The sequence below is a fragment of the Oncorhynchus mykiss genome, chromosome 4 (assembly GCF_057628025.1).
Source record: "Oncorhynchus mykiss isolate SJ-2025 chromosome 4, ASM5762802v1, whole genome shotgun sequence".
Classification (NCBI taxonomy): domain Eukaryota; kingdom Metazoa; phylum Chordata; class Actinopteri; order Salmoniformes; family Salmonidae; genus Oncorhynchus; species Oncorhynchus mykiss.
Window position 1 is genome coordinate 26,828,092 of NC_143025.1, and position 16,511 is coordinate 26,844,602.

Here is a 16,511-nt window from a genome sequence, read left to right on the forward strand (position 1 = left end):
CTGACCAGGCTCTGAGGGGGTGGCACTTCCAGGATAGGTGTGTGGAGACAGGGGCACATGGGTCACTGAGTGTTTGTGTCTGTCCTTGGCAGGTGGTCTCAGCAAGCCTGTGTGACGCCCTCTGTGAGTGGTGGTGGGCACAGAGAGTCCTCAGAGAGGATGTTCCTATGGGCAGGAAGCAAAGGAGCTCAGGGATCAGGAAGTGAGAGAAGGTATGGTACCCTTTATACTTTACACAGCACAAAGAATAATGGGGCAGATCTATGATGCACTTCTGAAAAGTTTGTAGTTTTGTTTTTGAAAAAGAACATCAGACAAACTTAAGACATGAAATTTGTCACCGTAACAAATGCTTTGTAAATCTGACACTGAGTTGAATTTCATTATACTTATATCTGTAACGAGCTTTACTAAGATTGAGATGTGCTTAATTCTACAATGTCTGATTCTTTTTTGTTGGTTTGTCAAAGCTTTTCATCTTTTTTACATCAATGAGAATCACATTTGTGCACCCAGCTTTAAGCTACAATAATTGTGAATAAAAGGGAAAATCTGTCAGTTTGTATTTGGAAAAACTCCACCCCTGAACTCCACCCCTGAAAAAAAAATCTCATTATCTACATGTCTACAAGTCAACAGTAATATTAGCTATGACGTTTTTGCATTATTCGTGATGGAAAGTAAATCACACGATCAGTGTGCAAAATGTAAAAAATAATTTATTTCAAACTTTGCATGTCCATGCCCAAGAGAAGAGAATTAAATTCATATTGACCCTTAAAAGTCTATTAATTATGTATTGATTTGACTAATGCTATTTGGTCAACCCAGATGACCTCATGATGCAACCCTTGTTAAGAGTGTGTGTGTGTGTGTGTGTGTGTGTGTGTGTGTGTGTGTGTGTGTGTGTGTGTGTGTGTGTGTGTGTTGGTAATGTATGAATCAGGACTATTTATCAGAAGGTCCGGGAGTATGACGTGCTAGACAAGAGGAAGACAGTGACAGCGCTGAAGGCTGGGGAGGACAGAGCTATTCTCCTGGGACTCAGCATGATCCTCTTCTCTGTGATGATGTACTTTGTGCTGGGCATTACCATGGTGCGCTCCTACTCAGACAGGTAATTTGCTCTCACTCACCAAGTCAATCACAATGTCCTGAAGTCTGTTTTCTTCATGTAGCCACATGCATGTCAAAGAAAAAGCTGCTGTTAGATCTTCATCATGTCAACATGTGTATATTACTTTGGCTATTCCAGGATAATCGCTCAAATGCTGTCTGAACTGTCACTGAAACACACCAGTTAGCCAAGCTATCTTTAAAGTGCATGGCAATCTATACAATCCCCCTATATTAGCCCCTCCTGGGAGCTACCACTCTGTAGCTAAAACTGTGCAGTCCAAATGGTGTGGTCCCTCTATACTTTAGTTGTGGACATAAATTGCAGTCAGAGGCATTTAAGATGCCAGCTGAGGCTTATGAGTAGCATTTGCGCTATGAGCTCAATGTAATTGTTACAGCATGAAAGCAGGGGACACAGGGGACAAACTTCAGTACACAATAGCCTATCACAATACAGCACCAATTACACTGCAAGGCACCAACGTCATTCCAAACCACAGAGTGTGCTGCAATTTTTTATTTAATTTCACCTCAAGTCGTTCCTTTTCTATTTGGATTAAGTGAAAAAGTAGTGCAACATTTATCCTTAAAGAGAAATTGAAAAGCAAGTTATTCAGAATATTACTTTTCCCTAGATCTAAGATTCATTTCCAAATATCAGTATGTAGACTATAAAGCATGCTGGGCTATTCAAGAGGTTAAGATACACCGGTGAAGTGAACAAACGTTGGAATTCAGCTGGAGATAATCACCATAATCTGCTATTTGCTAGTGTTGTCGATCTTTTCTCCCATTTCTACTACTCAACTGATTCAGTCTGCTTCATATCATGTGGTATCCTGAACATTCCTACAACTTCTCCCTTTTTCATTTAATTCATTGTTAGTCATGGGTGTTGTGTCGTTGGATACAGTTGTTGTTGATGTTGAACTTACTCGTGTGGCATCCAGACAGCCATATGTCAGAGCGCACCAGGGTAGAGCTATACACAGGTTAGTAACTCTTTAATTTTGCTCCCTACCCTACACTCCCCACCCCCATGCCATGTAGTGTGTGGACGGAGGAATCCGGCTGCACTGTGCTCAACTCCACCATCGTGGCGGAGATTAACTGTACCTACAGCTGCGGCTCCGAGTGCTGGAAAAGCTCCAAGTACCCGTGCCTACAGGTGTTTGTCAGTCTCAACACATCCGGAAAGGTTGTACGACTCTCCCACAATGAGGAGGCACAGGACACCAACCCAGAGGTGAGACAGAGGACATGCCTAAATGTAACATGTCCAACAGTTATCCTATATTTCATTATCTTCCTTCAGCTACAGTAATATACACCTGGTTTTTACTGATCTTTACTAACAAATGATGTGGTAGCAATGTGCAATCAAATGATTCAATACAAAACGGTATATAAGCACAACTATGAAATATATATTTACCATGTAATTAATTTAATGTAGGGCAGTTCCACACTAACAGAGTGATGCTGAGACTCCAATTTTTTTACCTTAAAATGTCTAACAAAAACCAATGATTGCAAAGTTAAACAAACCATACAACTCTATGCACAAGGACTACTTTGAACAATTTCCCCAGAAAATTGTATAAAACACATTTACTTGGAGAGCAGGGCAGATGCGACGTTTGGTAACAGAATGGAGGCACCAACAGCACAAACCGTTATTCTGTTACCAAACTTTGCATCCCCACTAGGCACAAATTGGTTTAATCAATGTTGTTTCAACATAATTTGTCAGCGTATTGTGACGTGGAATTTACATGGAAAATACATTTGATTAAAAAAAAGTTAGCAAATCTTGTTTTGAGGCTGAAATGTAAAGCACAGGATTATGTCATCACTGTGATCAATTTTCAACATAGGCAAACCTGGCATAAAATATGTTGAATTTGTACGTTTGAAACTTTATATCCACTATCAGAAAAACAATTATAGTTGGGGAGCACCTCTTACTGGTGAACTGATCTATCTACAGCTATTAATTTGGTGTCCCATCCTGGGTTTTAACTATGCCCAGTCCTGCTTAGCTTTGATATTTGTCACTGACTAATACCGATGTGCTACCATGAGAATAATTGTTGAAAGATCTCTTCATAAATAAATATATTCACCGTGTTGCTATCGAAGTCATTCCAAAGGTTAGGCTTACCAAAGCAAATAAAATGTTACCATACTTTATAAGTCATGTATATCATCAATAATACTATTTAGGACTATACAGTGCATTTGGAAAGTATTCAGACACCTTGACTTTTGTCACATTTTGTTACGTTACAGCCTTTTTCTAAAATTGATTAAATTGTTTTTTTTCCCCCTCATCAATCTATGCACAATACCCCACAATGACAAAGCAAAAACAGTTTTTTAGACATTTTTGAAATCGGTCTGAATACTTTCCGAATACACTGTGTAGCATTTCCACGTCATCATCAACTATTGTTTCAATTCAACCTAGGGTTCAACTAAAAGTAGACAACACATGTCGGCTTAGGGTTTCTGAACTTTGGTTGATTTCAAATCTAATCTTCAAGTTAATCATTAATATGTTGGATTCACGTCTCCATCTCAAACAAAAATCTAAGTTATAACCCCCTAAGGTCGATGTCCGCGCCCCCTAAATCTAATTAGCATAATACAAAAATACCCATATTCATCCGTCAGTTTAAAATAGAGATATCTGGTTTTGCTTGGGATGTGTCTCAATCAACCACATTCGCTTATATCATACTTCCACATCTGCGGTAAAAGGTGACAGAGCTAGAGCAGTGTTTGTCAGACCATGATACATCCCGAAATTCACACAAAATCACCTGTAGCGTCTGAACGGTTTGGCCTACAAAGTATTATGACCACTCTATGGAAAGATGAGACACACAGTACCAGTCAAAAGTTTGGACACAGCTACTCATTCAAGCGTTTTTCTTTATCTTTACTATTTTCTACATTGTAGATGTGTTTGAGCCAATTAATTGTGTTGTGACAAGGTATGGGGTCAAATACAAAGTCCATATTATGGCAAGGACAGCTTGAATAAGCAAAGAGAAAAAACAGTCCACCATTACTTTAAGACATGAAGATCAGTCAATCCAGAACATTTCAAGAACTTTGAAAAATTCTTCAAATGCAGTCACAAAAACCACCAAGCGCTATGATGAAACTGGCTCTCATGAGGACCGCCACAGGAAAGGAAGACTCAGAGTTACCTCTGCTGCAGAGGATAAGTTCATTAGAGTTAACTGCACCTCAGATTGCAGCCCAAATAAATGCTTCAAGTAACAGGCACATCTCAACATCAACTGTTCAGAGGAGACTGTCAATCAGGCCTTCATGTTCGAATTGCTGCAAAGAAACCACTACTAAAGGACACCAATAAGAAGAAGTGACTTGATTGGGACAAGAAAAATTAGCAATGTACATTAGACCGGTAGGAAATCTGTCCTTTGGTCTGATGAGTACAGATTTGAGATTTTTGGAGCATGGAGGAGGTGTGATGGTGTGGTGGTGCTTGCTGGTGACACTGTCTCCAACTAAACCAAAAATAAAAGAATAGGATTAAGCCAGTGACTCAGTTGAAACTATCCAGGCATTAGATATCCTCCAAATATTGATATTTGGTTGCGTTGTCAACCAAATACAATTCATTATTTATTTTGTAATAACCTTAAATTTAAGCAATGTACTTTGTCTTACAAACTAATGTAACAATATTTATTCAACCTTAAAATGAGTAACACATCCATGGCTACATTTTGAGGTTAGCCTACTGTAACTATAAATGTTTTCTTATTAAGTAATCATAGAAATGTGCATGTTCAAGATAGCATGCAAAGGTCACAGGTCTGTGGAGATCTTCATAATTGCTATAATTGCAGACACTAGGCCCTCTATAGAATTAGTTTGACACCCCTGTTTTAATGTAATCTCAACTGCTATCCAGGTTATTTGGTTGTGCTATTAGATGGACCACTATCAGGTTTCAAATCAAAAATCAAATCAAATTTTATTTGTCACATACACATGGTTAGCAGATGTTAATGCGAGTGTAGCGAAATGCTTGTGCTTCTAGTTCCGACAATGCAGTAATAACCAACAAGTAATCTAGCTAACAATTCCAAAACTACTACCTTATACACAAGTGTAAGGGGATAAAGAATATGTACATAAAGATATATGAATGAGTGATGGTACAGAGCGGCATAGGCAAGATACAGTAGATGGTATTGAGTGCAGTATATACATATGAGATGAGTATAAACAAAGTGGCATAGTTAAAGTGGCTAGTGATACATGTATTACATAAAGATGCAGTAGATGATATAGAGTACAGTATATACATATACATATGAGATGAATAATGTAGGGTATGTAAACATTATATTAGGTAGCATTGTTTAAAGTGGCTAGTGATATATTTTACATAATTTCCCATCAATTCCCATTATTAAAGTGGCTGTGGAATTGGAGTGGGAGTGGGTCTAGGGTGTCAGGTAGGGTGGAGGTGATATGGTCCTTGACTAGTCTCTCAAAGCACTTCATGGTGACGGAAGTGAGTGCTACGGGGTAGTCGTTTAGCTCAGTTACCTTAGCTTTCTTGGGAACAGGAACAATGGTGGCCCTCTTGAAGCATGTGGGAACAACAGACTGGGATAGGGATTGATTGAATATGTCCGTAAACACACCAGCCAGCTGGTCTGCGCATGCTCTGAGGGCGCGGCTGGGGATGCCGTCTGGGCCTGCAGCCTTGCGAGGGTTGACACGTTTAAATGTTTTCCTCACGTCGGCTGCAGTGAAGGAGAGTCCGCATGTTTTAGTTGCGGGCCGTGTCAGTGGCACTGTATTGTCCTCAAAGCGGGCAAAAAAGTTATTTAGTCTGCATGGGAGCAAGACATCCTGGTCCGTGACGGGGCTGGTTTTCTTTTTGTAATCCGTGATTGACTGTAGACCCTGCCACATACCTCTTGTGTCTGAGCCGTTGAATTGAGATTCTACTTTGTCTCTATACTGACGCTTAGCTTGTTTGATTGCCTTGCGGAGGGAATAGTTACACTGTTTGTATTCGGTCATGTTTCCGGTCACCTTGCCCTGATTAAAAGCAGTGGTTCGGGCTTTCAGTTTCACGCGAATGCTGCCATCAATCCACGGTTTCTGGTTTGGGAATGTTTTAATCGTTGCTATGGGAACAACATCTTCAACGCACGTTCTAATGAACTCGCTCACCGAATCAGCGTATTCGTCAATGTTGTTGTCTGACGCAATACGAAACATATCCCAGTCCACGTGATGGAAGCAGTCTTGGAGTGTGGAATCAGATTGGTCAGACCAGCGTTGAACAGACCTCAGCGTGGGAGCTTCTTGTTTTAGTTTGAACAAAATGGAGTCGTGGTCAGCTTTTCCGAAAGGAGGACGGGGCAGGGCCTTATATGCGTCGCGGAAGTTAGAATAGCAGTGATCCAAGGTTTTTCCAGCCCTGGTTGCGCAATCGATATGCTGATAAAATTTAGGGAGTCTTGTTTTCAGATTAGCCTTGTTAAAATCCCCAGCTACAATGAATGCAGCCTCCGGATAAATGGATTCCAGTTTGCAAAGAGTCAAATAAAGTTAGTTCAGAGCCATCGATGTGTCTGCTTGGGGGGGAATATATACGGCTATAATCGAAGAGAATTCCCTTGGTAGATAATGCGGTCAACATTTGATTGTGAGGAATTCTAAATCAGGTGAACAGAAGGACTTGAGTACCTGTATGTTGTTATGATCACACCACGTCACGTTAACCATGAAGCATACGCCCCCGCCCCTCTTCTTACCAGAAAGATGTTTGTTTCTGTCTGCGCGATACGTGGAGAAACCAGTTGGCTGCACCGACTCCGATAGCGTCTCTCCAGTGAGCCATGTTTCCGTGAAGCAAAGAACGTTACAGTCTCTGATGTCCCTCTGGAATGCTACCCTTGCTCGGATTTCATCAACCTTGTTGTCAAGAGACTGGACATTGGCGAGAAAAATTCTAGGGAGTAGTGCACGATGTGCCCGTCTCCGGAGTCTGACCAGAAGACCGCTTCGTTTCCCTCTTTTACGACGTCTTTGTTTTGGGTCGCAGGCTGGGATCCATTCCGTTGTCCTGGGTGAAAGGCAGAACACAGGATCCGCTTCGCGAAAGTCATATTCTTGGTCGTACTGATGGTGAGTTAACGCTGCTCTTATGTTCAGTAGTTCTTCTCGACTGTATGTAATGAAACCTAAGATGACCTGGGGTACCAATGTAAGAAATAACACGTAAAAAAACAAAAAACTGCATAGTTTCCTAGGAACGCGAAGCGAGGCGGCCATCTCTGTGTATACTGTGTTGAAGTAACAATGTTTATTGCAACAACAGGAGCAGGCAAACGACAGGTCAAGGCAGGCAGGGGTCGATAATCCAGAGTAGTGGGGCCAAGGTACAGGACAGCAGGCAGGCCCAGGGTCAGGTAAACCAGAGGTCGGTAATCCAGAGAAGGGGCAAAGGCACAGGATGGCAGGCAGGCTCGGAGTAAGGACAGGCAAGGGTCAAAACCAGGAGGACGAGGAAAAAGAGAGACTGGGGAAAAGCAGGCGAGGAGACAAAATGCTGGTTGACAATCTAAGCTTGATGCCCTTCATCTCACACAAATTATCAATGAACCTACCAGGTACAACCCCAAATTCGTAAACACGTGCACCCTCATAGATATCATCCTAACCAACCTGCCCTCCAAATACACCTCTGCTGTATTCAACCAGGATCTCAGCGATCACTGCCTAATTTCCTACGTCCATAATGGGTCTGCGGTCAAACGACCACCCCTCATCACTGTCAAACGCTCCCTAAAACACTTCAGCGAGCAGGCCTTTCTAATTGACCTGGCCCGGGTATCCTGGAGGGATATTGACCTCATTCCATCAGTAGAAGATTCCTGGTTATTCTTTAAAAGTCCTTACCTCACCATCTTAAATAAAAATGCCCCATTCAAAAAATGCAGAATCAGGAGCAGATATAACCCTTGGTTCACTCCAAACCTGACTGCCCTTGACCAGCACAAAAACATCCTGTGGCGTACTGCACTAGCATCGAATAGCCCCCACGATATGCAAGGGGAAGTTAGGAACCAATATACACAGGCAGTTAGGAAAGCACAGGCTAGCTTTTTCAAACTGAAATTTGCATAAACTCAAAAAAGTTCTGGGACACTGTAAAGTCCATGGAGAATAAGAGCACCTCCTCCTAGCTGCCCACTGCACTGAGGCTAGGAAGCACAGTCACTACCGATAAATCCACGATAATTGATCATTTCAATAAGCATTTTTCTACAGCTGGCCATGCTTTCCACCTGGCAACCCCTTTTCTTGTTAACAAACTATAGTTTTGGCAAGTCGGTTAGGACATCTACTTTGTGTATGACACAAGTAATTTTTCCAAAAATTGTTTACAGACAGATTATGTCACTTGTAATTCACTGTTTCACAATTTCAGTGCAAATCAATCCTAGAACAACAGCAAAGGACCTTGTGAAGATTCTGGAGGAAGCAGGTACAAAAGTATCTAAATCCACAGTAAAACGAGTCCTATATCGACATAATTTGAAAGGTCGCTCAGCAAGGAAGAAGCCACTGCTCCAAAACCGCCATTAAAAAGCCAGACTATGGTTTGCAACTGCACATGGGGACAAAGATCGTACCTTTTGGAGAAATGTCCTCTGCTCTGATGAAACAAAAATTTAACTGTTTGGCCATAACGACCATCATTATGTTTGGAGGAAAAAGAGGGAGGCTTGCAAGTCGTAGAACACCATCCCAGCCGTGAAGCACAGGGGTGGCAGCATCATGTTGTGGGGGTGGCAGCATCATGTTGTGGGGGTGTTTTGCTGCAGGAGGGACTGGTGCACTTTACAAAATAGACGGCATCATGAAGAGGGAAATTATGTGGATATATTGAAGCAACATCTGAAGACATCAGTTAAAAAGTTAAAGCTTGGTCGCAAATTGGTCTTCCAAATGGACAATGACTCCAAGCATACTTCCAACGTTGTGGCAAAATGGCTTCAGGACAACAAAATCTCTGGCAGTCTCTATGGGGTGCCACAGGGTTCAATTCTGTATACATCTATGATGTCGCTCTTGCTGCTGGTGATTCTCTGATCCACCTCTACACAGACAACACCATTCTGTATACTTCTGGCCCTTCTTTGGACACTGTATTAACTAACCTCCAGACGAGCTTCAATGCCATACAACTCTCCTTCCATGGCCTCCAAATGCTCTTAAATGCAAGTAAAACTAAATGCATGCTCTTCAACCGTACCTGCCCGCCTGTACAGCAAGACTACTCTGGACGGTTCTGACTTAGAATATGTGGACAACTACAAATACCTAGATGTCTGGTCAGACTGTAAACTCTCCTTCCAGACTCACATTAAGCATCTCCAATCCTAAATTAAATCTAGAATTGGCCTCCGATTTCGCAACAAAGCATCCTTCACTCATGCTCCTTTAACATACCCTCGTAAAACTGACTATCTTACCAATCCTTGACTTCGGCGATGTCGTTTACAAAATAGCCTCCAACACTCTACTCAGCAAATTGGATGCAGTCTATCACAGTGCCATCTGTTTTGTCACCATTGCCCATATACTACCCACCACTGCGACCTGTGTGCTCTTGTTGGCTGGCCCTCGCTTCATATTCGTTGCCAAACCCACTGGCTCCGGGTCATCTATAAGTATTTTTCTAGGTAAAGCCCCGCCTTATCTCAGCTCACTGGTCACCATAGCAGCACCCACCTGTTGCACGCGCTCCAGCAGGTATATTTCACTGGTCACCCCCAAAGCCAATTCCTCCTTTGGCCGCCTTTCCTTCCAGTTCTCTGCTGCCAATGACTGGAACGAATTGCAAAAATCACTGAAGCTGGAGACTCATATCTCCCTCACTAACTTTAAGCACCAGCTGTCAGAGCAGCTCACAGATCACTGCACCTGTACGTAGCCCATCTGTAAATAGCCCATCCAACTACCTCTTCCCCATAGTTTTATTTATTTATTCTATTTGTTTTGCTCCTTTGCACCCCAGTATCTCTACTTGCACATTCATCTTCTGCACATCTATCACTCCAGTGTTTAATTGCTAAATTGTAATTATTTCGCCACTATGGCCTGTTTATTGCCTTACCTTCCTTATCTTACCTCATTTGCACACACTGCATATAGACTTTTTTTCTATTGTGTTATTGACTGTATGTTTGTTTATTCCATGTATAACTCTGTGTTGTTGTTTGTGTCGCACTGCTTTGATTTATCTTGCCAGGTCGCAGTTGTAAATGAGAACTTGTTCTCAATTAGCCTACCTGGTTAAATAAAGGTGGGAAAAAAACGAGAGAGAAAAAAACTTGAACAAACCTGACGAACTGGCACAGACAGACAGAAAACACAGGTAGAAATACTCAGTGGGGAAGTTGGGCGACACCTGAAGGGGGGGTGGAGACAAGCACAAAGACAGGTGAAACAGATCAGGGCGTGATAGTGCACGGTGATAATACATGAACTTGTTTAAACACAAAATATCTGACATTGTATTACCATTTGAACTTTGTTGTGCTTTAAAATTGTTGGAAGCGTGCAGAAAACACATTTAGATGACAACTAAACCAACATCAGACATTGTTTTTCTATTGGAACTTGGTTATGCTTTTAGGTGCTTGAAAGCAGTGACAACACATTGTGAATTCAACAAACCTCTGGCTGTCTTTTTGAGTGGGTGAATAATATTACCCACATTTTCACGTTGAAATGATGTGGTGTGCCTAACTCTTAGTCCTTGTGCATTGGTATTGTTTGTTTAACTTTGCAATCATTGGTTTTTGTTCGACATACATTTTAAAGTGAAAAATAAAATAAAACAACATTTTATTAACTGTGATCTGATTCTCAGCATCCCTCTGTTATCGTGGAATTGCCCTGTAACAATGAGAAAACAATATGGTTTAATCCAACCTAATTCGCTAAAAATAAATAGTTTATCACAATGCACCCAGATAAAAACACTGGAAACGGAAGTGCCTCGAGCTCTAATTAACTTCAGACGACTCCACCTCAATACATTACTTGAGGTGAGAGGTGAAAAACTTGCAGCTGACAACAAATTCTAGAGGTTACATTTCAATTCAACTCATCCAAGACAAGCAGTTAACCCACTGTATTCATAATAAATATGTCTTTGTTCTCTTAGTGCTTCTATGTGCCCAAATGCCAGAAGGACTTCAATGCGATCCACACTGTAGTCATGAAAATCTTGGAGCGTCTGAAAACACAGCAGCAGGTGCTGTGTTACATGGACCCAGGTGAACAGCAGGACAGTGCTCTACTGACACGCATCTATGGACGATTGGCAGTGTTCCACTCACTCTTTTGGCCAACCTGCACCCTCATTGGTGGAACCATCATCATCGCCATGGTGAAGCTCACCCAGTACCTGTCCATCATGTGTGAACAGGTGGGCAGGATCAAAAGGTGAGAGTAAGTCCAGCGACAGGGGACAGGTGCCAGGCTACAAGGCCAGGGGACAGGGGCCAGGCTACAGGGGCCAAGGGATATTCTACAGTAGCAGCACAAGGTCCTGGTTTTCATACGCAGCCTAGGAACCTTAAGGAAGCTCTTTATATTCCATTTGCGCTAAAGACTTGTGTATGAGAGCTGAGCAACAGGGGATCTGGGGGCTTATATGCCCCACATGATTCCTCTGGGCCTTCTGAGGAAATCAATAAGACTGATATGGGCTCCCGGCAGCTGTGTCATGGCAGGTGAAAGTCAATGACTTTGGGGCACAATGATTTTTCCTGGGATCACTTTTCTGCACCTCCATAAGTGGCACAATCATACAAAGTGATGGCTTGAAAGAAGTGGCCAACACTTGACCTAATCTGCCCTTGAACCCCTAGACAGCATTGATGATCCATTCACACTGTGACGACAAGGCAGTGATGCCAAGAGGGTTTGACCGAGACAACTATGTTGAAGCATTGTCCAGAATACTGATCTAAACTTGGCTCCTTGTGTTACTGGTATTGGGTGGAGGGTTACACAACTACAGGCGGCTGGGGGTGACACCCCTAAACGAGGTGTTGACTATCTATGCTGTAACCCTGGGTCTGTAGAGACTCCATTCCAAGCTAATAGTTTGGGATAAACACTTCCTTGCAATATGGTGTAGCAGTAATTACATATCACAATAGGTCTTAGTCACTAGGATGATTAGATTGAAGTACAATGCAACTTCCCAGGGCAACTGTTCAATACAAAATGCCTTAATTTCTGGCCCTAAGACTGTGATAGATTACTCAGCATTTCAGACAGGAATTCTACAGGACCTTCTCTGAAATGGATAGATATACTGAGGCAAACTGCATTTTCAGTGCCTGGGCGTGGCTGCATAAAACACCTTAAGTTAATTTCCCCCTCATCTTTTTCTTTAAAGCTGCCTTAACTTTAAACTATAAAGCAATAAAAACAAGTTGAGAAAAAAGTATCTACAAGAAATGCGGTTTATTATCTTCTGAAGCCATTTGGTTGTCCTGTCTTGATTGTAGAGGTTATATTTTGCTTTCTCACAAAATCAAAGCATCTCTTTGACCAGCATTTATTCTCTGAAACAGGCTGTCTCCATGGTAACAAGATACTCTTTCTGCCATACATGCCTTCAAACTACCATAGAACCCCTTTAAGTATTTCTTTAACTAATAAAATATTTGAGGGGCACTGCCAGGCGGCAGGGTAGCCTAGTGATTAGAGTGTTGGACTAGTAACCGAAAGGTTGCAAGTTTGAATTCCCGAGCTGACAAGGTGCAAATCTGTCATTCTGCCCCTGAACAGGCAGTTAACCCACTGTTCCTAGGTCGTCATTGAAAATAAGAATTAGTTCTTAACTGACTTGCCTAGTTAAACGCCCTTAAACAATTCCCTTACGTAAGGAAAAATTATTCCTTTAAGGAAACTCTTAAGATGTTTTATATAAAACACCTTAAGTAAATTCCTTACCTTTAAGTCAGTTGCCCTGGTTGCAAAAGGAAAATATCAACCAGCAAGCTTGGTGTACAGCTAGCTACATAGCTAAACAATGGAAGGTGCACAATCCATGGCTATAAAGCTACCTGGCTACCTACTAAGTGCATTAACTTGAGGTACTAGAAAGTAATAAGTAACAAGTTGAGAAAAAAGTAACAGCAAGAAATGTGTTTTATCTTCTGAATCAATTGGTTTCTCCTCTGTTGAATGTAGAAGTTCTATTTTGCGATCTCCCCCAAAAAATGTGATTTATTTGACAAGAGATCACATTCAGACAGTGAATCAGGTCATCTCCATGGTAACCAGAGACTATTACTGCCGAACATGCCTTCAAACTACAGTAAACCCCCTTCAGTATGCCTTTACCTAAGGGAAATGTTTGAGGTGCTCTATGCAGCGCCCTTATAGAATTCCCTTAGGTAAGTGGAAATTATTACTTAATAAGGGAAAGCCTTAAGGGAAACACATAAGATGTTTTATGCAACCAGGCGCACACATTTATTTGAGAAGAAGCACAAATCGATGATGGAAATAAGTCATGGCACGTTTTACCACAAATATTTACAGAATGATGATTGCACACATTCAGACCAAACTGGGTAAATATTGACAATATTTCATTATTGGTTCCATGATCACTATTATTACTGTTTGTTAATATTATTTTGCTGTCACTGTCATCTTATGTGGTCATCAGCAGTTTATCCCTGACTATAATTGTTACATTATTGACTGTTGCTTACTTATCAATCGATACAAACCAATTGTAAATGCAATTTTGTCTTGCATTCATACATTTAAAGACAAACTCCGCAATTACAGAACATCCCTGGTTTGTATTTAGTGATCATTGGGTTGGTCAAAGTAGTTAAAAGGCTCAAGAAATCCACAAAAAAACTGAGCCTTAGTATAAGAGTAGTCTGTTAACTGTGAAACCAAGTCAAATGTATTGGTATACTGCTTTACTTTATGATTGATAGAGTGTGTGGGTGAACAACTCATGTCTGTCCTCCATTAATCCTACAGTCTACTGTACAGCACAGTCCTTGGGATTCGAAGAGTTTCATTACAAAATGCTGTATATCCATTTCCATTAGCTTTTGTTGTTTAAAGAAATTGTAAAAGAGATTGGGGTGTTTTTTTTTTACTATCTAATCATAGTTTGGGGTTGTCCAATGACAGAGGTGTAGTTGTTTAAAATGTATCACTTGATGGTTTCATTTCAGAGAGACAAATAATCATGTTTTCTTTGCAAAATGCCATATATCCGCCTTACTCTGAGAAATAAGTAGTACTGCTAGGATTTACACAGTGAAATGTAACAAATAATTACATTTTTAATGAAGAACTGTACACATTTGTGACATCAATATATAAACAAAATACTAAATAATTATATACAGTAGTATGAGATCTGTATGTCAAACTATTTGTGATTTAGCAGATGCTCTTATCCAGCGTGACTTATAGTAAGTGCATTCATCTTAAGATAGCTAGGTTAGACAACCACATAGTGTATCACAGTCAGATATACAAGATACGAGCATTCCATTCCAGCTAAACAATGGATATAGAGCAGTTTGCAAAAAACACAATTTCATACACATCTAAAATCTATTAATAAAAATCTGATAACAATAACATTTTACAAACACATGAAGGTACCCTTAAGCAATCATTTATGATTAAAAAAAACACAAATGCACAAGCAGTAGGACATTTGAGGTGCCGGTACTCAGCTCTGATAAGCTCCTGTCAAGCACTGTACTGTAGCATTTTGGAAATAAACTCTTAATTTACTCTCTCCTCAGCTCAACAGTATTTCCAGACAGACCAGTTGATTTTACCATCGCGGACAGATGGATTTGCTGGGAATGGTACCTGAATAGTGTCTTCAAAGGGCACCTTATTTAAAGTATACTGACTGGCTGTGATGAATCTGTAGTTGGAGAGTAATCAGTCACTGGGCCTGTACGTGCCTTCCACGGGTGGCTGGACCCAGCTCTGGCGACAGCAATCCCTCACAAATAGGTCCTCGGAAATCTTCCTTTCATTGAACAATTTCCAGTGTACAATTTCCAGTGTAGTGATTTTAATAGGAATGATTAAAAAAGGGAAGTGCAGTCCGAGTGCTTGGTGGTTTGAGAAAGTGTGGGTGTTTGTCATTGACAGTGGATAAATGCCCTGGCTGATGCAGACGGTGATGCGTTCCCACTTCTTGTGCGAGTGAGAGAATGGTACAATGGCCATGTCATTTCATTCTTTCCCCATTCCATTAGAGACGAGGCACTATTAGTCACAAGGTAGCCAGTGCTGCTGACACCCAGACTGCTGTGGGGATTATAGTGTGAAATGAGACACTATTCAAACCAATGCAGTCACATAGACCACATTTTATACTATTGATCAAAAAGTAAATGACAGGAAGATATCTACTTTACAAAATGAAGATATTTCCTTTAAATTGTACTTAACTTAGCTCTGTCAGTTACATAGTAGCTCAGAAGAGAGTGAGAGTCAGAGGATGCTATTGATATATTTGGCACTATACTTAACATTTCTTACATCTCACTATGAATATGGAGTAACATAAAAGTCTCCAATAAGTAGCCCCAAATTGGCTTTTTGGCTAAATTCTGTGATTCAAACATATGAATGAGTAATGACTACTTCTCTATCATACTGTATCTGAAAACAGTGGTGGAAGGAGGACGCCGAAGGGACATGGGGTCAAGGGAGGGTATTTCACAACTATGGAGAACAAAAACTGAGCAGTGGTCATTGAACCAGCCTGCTCACCTTAACCAATGTAAACAGCCCACATGTCACTTGGATAAAGAGCACTTAGTGCCTGCTGTTTTCAGCTCTTAATAAGGGTATATGTTTTTTACAGAAACCACTTTGCCCCTTTCCCTTGGTGACCAACAGATTTTAGTCATTTAGCAGACACTCATATCCAGAGCAACTAGAGTTAAGTGCCTTGCTCAAGGGCACATCAACATACTTTTCACCTAGTCGGCTCATGGATTCAAACCAGCGACCTTTCGGTTACTGGCCCTATGCTCGTTTCTGCTAGGCTACCTTCGGAGTCCACAGCTAAATGCAGGATCTTTATGGTGTGACTAATGGACGAATGGACAGATCCATAGCTCCCCTCCGATTTCATTGTGGAGGACAATAACAATGTTTAACCTTCCACATGAAAATAGAAATAAGAAAGAAAAAAGTGAAAGAAAAAGGACACACAAAAAGGACACACAACCTATCCAATCAGTCTTGCAAGAGAGAGAGAGCTTGGTGACAGCTTGGTAAGT

General features: G+C 41.1%; 1 protein-coding gene across 1 annotated transcript in view; it reads left to right on the forward strand.

The window, feature by feature from the left end:
• LOC110521590 (calcium-activated potassium channel subunit beta-2-like) overlaps positions 1–14,995 on the forward strand; it is a 60,887-nt gene extending 45,892 nt beyond the window's left edge. The window contains exons 2-5 of the mRNA XM_021599251.3: positions 93–212; positions 947–1,117; positions 2,170–2,365; positions 11,366–14,995. Of these exons, the coding sequence (XP_021454926.1) occupies positions 160–212; positions 947–1,117; positions 2,170–2,365; positions 11,366–11,650 (705 nt within the window). The 5' untranslated portion in view covers positions 93–159 and the 3' untranslated portion in view covers positions 11,651–14,995. The remainder of the gene's footprint in view (positions 1–92; positions 213–946; positions 1,118–2,169; positions 2,366–11,365) is intronic.
• Positions 14,996–16,511: the final 1,516 nt, after the last annotated feature.